Source organism: Triticum aestivum, chromosome 1A, assembly GCF_018294505.1.
Source record: "Triticum aestivum cultivar Chinese Spring chromosome 1A, IWGSC CS RefSeq v2.1, whole genome shotgun sequence".
Classification (NCBI taxonomy): Eukaryota; Viridiplantae; Streptophyta; class Magnoliopsida; order Poales; family Poaceae; genus Triticum; species Triticum aestivum.
In genome coordinates, this window is record NC_057794.1 from 551,742,658 (window position 1) to 551,748,162 (window position 5,505).

A 5,505-nucleotide genomic window follows, 5' to 3' on the forward strand; every position below is an offset into this window, starting at 1 on the left:
TGAAAACAAAATATAAGTATCACAATTCACAAAACATAGCTGATCGGACAATCTAGAAAACTAAGAATACACGTTTGAGAAAGAACAAAAAAAGAAATTAACAATGTCTAGGTCTCGTGGTCCTCGGCGGCGGCGGCTTGCAACTGCTGCATCTGGCGCTCCTTCTTCCTATCCTCCAGCATCTGCAGGTGGCGCCTCTGGCCTTCCTCCGCCATCTCGCGCCGCTGATACTTGGTGGCCACGTACACGGTCGTGACGACACCGATGAAGCCGGCGGTCCTCAGCACCGAAAGTATCGACGGCATCATCATACGCCTCGGCATCGCAAAAGACGGAGATGGATCGGCAATCGAGTCGAGGAGAGGCGGACGGATCTATGCTATGCACGCACCGGACGGGGCTGGGTTCAATTTATTTCAGCAGAAAAAAAGGATTCGGGGGACTCCGATTAAGACGGGTTCCTTTCCTTTAATGGAAGCGTATTAGGGTCCGGATTCCTAAACCCGCCTGCGTCGCCGCCGGCAGAGTCGCCGGCGGTGGCAGAGCGCCGGCCACCTCTGCAAATGTCACCGCAAACATCGAAACGAAACCTCTTCATCACAACTCCTCCTATACCCGTACCAATACCACTACCACGAAAGAACATTCCTTCTCTGTTACAAGTTTACGGCCGCCGCTCTGAGCATGTCGAGCCCGAGCTCGTGCGCCAGCTCCTGCACCAGGTCCCGCTCGATCAGCGCGCCGATCCGGAACGCCTCGCGCGCCACGCCGGCCGCTACCGCGCGCTCCACGTCGCCGGCGGCGAGGTCGCCCAGGTCCTGCCCCGCCATGTCACCGTGCCTAGCCGCCTCCTTCCGCACCTCTGCGGCCAGCCGCTGCTCTGAGCGGACCATCGCGGCGAGCCTCGCGAACGGCGTGTAGCCAGAGTCGCAGAGCTCGGCGCACATCGAGTCCAGGCACTCCGTGACCAGGTCGGACGCGAGGCTCCGCAGCGGGCTCGCTCCCGAGGCCTTGGGTCTGCTGTTGGTGGTGGTGGAGCCTCTCGGGGTCAGGGTGGCGAGCACAGACTCGGATGTTCTCAGGAGGAAGGTCCCCTTGGAATGGTGTAGGCCGGAGGAGCAGACGTTTGCTAGCAGCAGATCGACGGTCGATGTGACCTCGGCATGCCCAACGCGCGCCGACTTGCTGCCCTGCACCGCCGGCGCAAGACGGCACGCGCCATGCTGGCCAGAGTTAGGCTCGGCTCGCCTGGCGTTTCTCTCGGTGGCCGCGTCTCGCGCGCTAGATGGCGGCGCACAAGTCTCTGACAGGCGTCTGTCTTCGAGTTGAGCCTCTGTTCAATGGGTGGGAACATGAATGAAAAGAGTCAGCATGCAAGCCAAGATAGTGCTACTCAGTCTACTATTTGAACTATGCATTTTCCGAAAATATGCTGACAGAGGGAGTAAGATAGTAGGTTTACAGTTTGTTGGCCAAAAAATTTGTCAGTTGGCCCAAACTGTACAAACGAAGTGTAGAAAGAAACTAGAACATGCTCAAAATAATAACTTGTGTTGATTACCTTTAGTGTAGTTTGAGTTCCCAGAAGTGCAGTTCTCATCTGCATATGTAGGCCGGAGTCTTCCTCCTTGTCGGTTGCCTCCAGGCACAGATCGAGATGTATCATTAGCTTTCCCGTTGGCCTGCAGATGGCAGCGGCCAAGGAGCTGTCATCAGATAAACAGAGTGCTTGATGTTATGGTGATCTATATAGGAATAGTAATCTCAGCAATATTAACATACATGGTGGAGGACAGGGAAGAGCAAAATTTACCAACCTCAAGCTTTTTATGAGTTTCACACAACTCGACGGAATTAGGAAGCTCCCCGAAGACATGCATCAGACTGTCTAGCTCCCGCAGAAGTTCCTCGCTTGACGATCTTCGTAGGACGGGCACATCACTAGCCTCCTCAGACCATGAAGAGGTTACTCTTACTCTGCTTCCAGGAATATCTCTGTTCTTCAACTCATCTCGATTAAACCAGACTGATTCTGCATCGTCCATGCTTGATGTGCCTCGTAATTTTTCCCTGAAAACCAATTCCCTTTCTGAAGAAATATTTTGACAGTCCCTATGAGAGTTTCTTTTAGGACCATTTGCAGATCCCAGAACAGCACTAGTGTTTTTGCCGAGCATAGAAGCAGGGGTAGCCTTCATCGGTGAGCTGAAAGTGAAAGAAACAATGTCCGAGTCGTTACACCTGGAAGCATTCCGCGGCTCTACCGGTCTCAGCAAGTCATTCCTAACATAGTTTGGGCTGGCAGTCTTCGGCTTCTCGCTAACCAACCCTGCGCCTTTTGCAATTATCATATCTTTCTCCATAGTTTTTGGTGATGCAGTCCTTGGCTTCGGTTTGTTAGAGCTATCGCTCCTTAGGCCACCGGTTCGATGGCCTTTTGTGCTCAGGTTCTTGTTCTGCGCATTGCTACGTGGCAGGCGAATTTCATCCATTACTTTTCCTTTGGACCTCAAAGATGTACTGCTGTTCACACTTTTGTTCAAAGAAACAAAATCCTTCCCTGTGCTCGCCACATATTGCTCCCCATTTCTATGCTTCTGCCTCTGAATCATATGATGTGGATCTTCTGTTCTAGAAGCTGTAGGCAATGCGTTCTGCTTCAGGTTGTTCTGCTTGAGAGGGCCAGAAGCAACATTCCCACGGGATGCGCTCCTCGGCTGAACTTTTCGGACATCTTGATATGTATCAGCGGCAGCATTGAGGATCATCGCATCACTTTCCTTAAACCTAGCCTTCTCACTCGAGTTGCTTACAGGCAAAGCCTTAATGTTTCCTCCAGGTTGCCCTTGCCATGGTACATGCTGGTTTGGCTTCCTATCAGCAGCAACCTTCTTGCAGTTCTCTTCAGACCACTGTCTGGGAGCAGGATTGTGCAGAGAGGCAGCTCCTACGTTGCCAGCACCAGACATTGATGCACCAACATTCCCCATTTCCCTTGAGAATTGATCCGGCGAATTATGTATGGCAGCAGCAGGAGCAGAAGTAGTCGCCACACCATCGCCGTTACATGGATACTCCAAGCGTGCATGTCGCTGTCGGTGGCGATTTCTGGACTGCAGACCGGGTTCGAGAACCCTGACTGCTGCTTCGATCAACCGGGCCTTGTTCCTGCTTGAAATTGACCTTGGGCTCTTCAGAGGTGAAGCAACCTTGTGATTGTGGTGCCTTCCTGACCACAATGCCTGTGAATCTGCATTGAACTTGCCGGCATTGTCATTCCATCCATCCATGACCTGCCCTGGCTTCTGATGCGAGGTGGCCATGCTCCCTGAGCTACCAGGCAAACCTTGAGAACGGTCATTCCGGTGACCGGCGACCTCGGATTCGGAGGAGTCGGTGGCTCTGGCTGACCTTTCATGGCTGATAGCCGGCATTGAGCTGAGGCCCATTAGCCGTGCAACGACACCCGGGGTGCGCATTTCACTGGAATTGCTGTCTTGGGTTGGCGGTGGCAAGCGGCTGGTGCCATGGCTTTCGCTTTTACTCCTTGCATAGTCTGCCGAATCAAGCTGGAGGAGAGCAGCACGGGTGAGCTAGCAATTTAGCATACATATAAACAGATAGGAAAAGGAGATGATGAAAAGTTGTAAAGGAGGCAAAGGGAAAGGTGTGCAAAATGCTAGATGCTGAACCTGCACATCTGGGGGAAAATCATTGGGAGCCTTGGGCAACCAGGTGCAGATGAAAAGGGAGAACCACTTTGTTTTGGGAATCTCTCAAGAAATAAATCATGGATGCAAAGTAAACAATTTAGGTGAAAATTTGGAGGATTCCCTTTGTCTAAACAGAGAAAAAAGAAAGAGAAAAGAAAATGCAAAACCAAGGGAGTAAAATCTTGGCTTGGGGAAAAGCAAAATGATATTTATGAGGCAATTTTTGTTGGGGAAAAATCACTATGAATTCAGAACGAAACTTACTGCACAGATGCTAGTAGTAAAAGGTGAAGGAAAGATGTACCGTACCAGGAGAGGCCTCTTCTTGGCCACCGGCGTCTTCTCGCCGGCGCGGCCGGCGGCGGCGGGTGGCCTCCCAGGCGATAAGAATCTCTGCTCGCGCACTGAAACGGCAAAGACACAAAATAAAGCTGAGGAACAGCACCGATTTTGCAGAGAGCCATAGCAATTAGCAAATGCAGCTGCTCCTTCCGCAATCTCATCTCACCTGGGGCGAGCAGCTTGGTCTTCTTGGAGGAGGAGGAGGAGAAGAGCTTCCGCTTGGCGAGCATCTGGAACAGCGCCGCCACGCGCGACGGCGCCGGCTTCTGCCGCTCGGTGATCGCCAGGCCGCCGCCGCCGCCGCCGCCGTTCGCCGCAGCGGAGGAGGAGGACCCGCCCCTCCTCATGCCTCCGCGCCGGCGAGGAGGAAGGAGACAGGAATTCAAACCCGATTCCTCACGAGCCTGGCAGCGAGTAGCACAACACGCGCCCGCTCCTCCTGAATCTTGAATGAATGCCGCTCTCTCACAGAAAAACTCAAAATAAATGCAGAAATCCCTCAAGACAAAAACGCAACACCAAAACTTGAGACCGGCCGCTCCTGTATTAATGGCTACATCTAGTTCTTCGTGAGCCGCCGAATCTTGGAGAGGTGGCGAGCCATGAGGGACAAATGCTAGAGAACAAAGGGAGATGGCCACTGCAACTGCTCAGGACATGACCGCTCCATGCGAATTCCCCTCCCTACTCATGAACCGGCCAAGGCACAAAGACTCTCTGCCCGGCTCCTCTTGTCACCCTTGAAATAAAAATGCTAGAGCAAACAAAGGGGGGGAGAGACGGTGCGGAGATCTAGAGCGGATGAGCCAAGCATCGGAGTTGGGGGATTGGGGAGGGGAGCGGGCCTAGAGGTGAAAAGAGAGGGCTTTTGTGGGGAGGAGGGGAGGAGGGAGAAAGAAAGGGGGCCTGGCTCTTTCTGCAGAGGGGATTCAGAGGAAGCGACATGTCGAGGGCTGCTTTTGTTTAGCGTTGTGATGGATGTGTTCGTGATGTGCATGTGTAGCTGTGTCAGAGGAGAAGCTTTCCATTGCTGAGCTAATGCTTTTGTTTGCTTGCTCCCTTCCTTCCCTGGCCAGTCTGGCCTGGCTTGGGACTGGTCTAATCTTGATTAATTAGCACCACCACCATCCTATGCTCCCACTATGCTACTTTGGACTGGTCCAATCCAGTTTTAATTAATTTATTATTAGTATCCTCTGCTATAATAAGCAACTTTGGCCTCTAGTAGGAGCTGAAAACCGATGCTTAAGATGCAAGAGAGGCGAAAAATTTCCATGCTACTACCCCAGAGTAAGAGCATCTCCCGCCGTACGGCCCTCAGGACGCCAAAAAGCGCCGTCTAAGGCCGAGCCGGCGTTAATTTCAGCATTGGGGTGAACGTGCTCCCAGTCGTCGCCCCCAGGTCATCCCCAAATCGAAACAACGCGACACAAACACGACACAAACTTGG

General features: G+C 52.6%; 1 protein-coding gene across 2 annotated transcripts; it reads right to left on the reverse strand.

Annotated features, from left to right (window-relative positions):
• LOC123066571 (uncharacterized) lies at positions 1-5,025 on the reverse strand. Of its 2 annotated transcripts, none has more exons than XM_044489634.1 (5): positions 4,222-5,025; positions 4,023-4,117; positions 1,818-3,569; positions 1,562-1,682; positions 1-1,333 (listed from the first exon to the last, which is right to left on the reverse strand). In XM_044489634.1, exons 1-5 carry the CDS (start codon positions 4,400-4,402, stop codon positions 657-659), a joined length of 2,826 nt encoding a protein of 941 aa, XP_044345569.1. In that variant the 5' UTR covers positions 4,403-5,025; the 3' UTR covers positions 1-656. The 2 variants fall into 2 exon arrangements, with proteins under 2 accessions (XP_044345569.1, XP_044345563.1); XM_044489628.1 differs by having other exon boundaries at positions 1,562-1,706; positions 4,222-5,023.
• Between the last annotated feature and the right edge of the window lie 480 nt (positions 5,026-5,505).

What these genes read in the sequence shown, in the direction of transcription:
- LOC123066571 (XM_044489628.1), bottom strand. Translation starts at nt 4,402, where the DNA reads ATGAGGAGGGGCGGGTCCTCCTCCTCCGCTGCGGCGAACGGCGGCGGC. An exon ending in AAACTCATAAAAAGCTTGAG is followed by an intron (nt 1,707 to 1,817) that starts GTTGGTAAATTT and finishes ATCTGATGACAG; the next exon opens with CTCCTTGGCCGCTGCCATCT. An exon ending in GAACTCAAACTACACTAAAG is followed by an intron (nt 1,334 to 1,561) that starts GTAATCAACACA and finishes CCCATTGAACAG; the next exon opens with AGGCTCAACTCGAAGACAGA.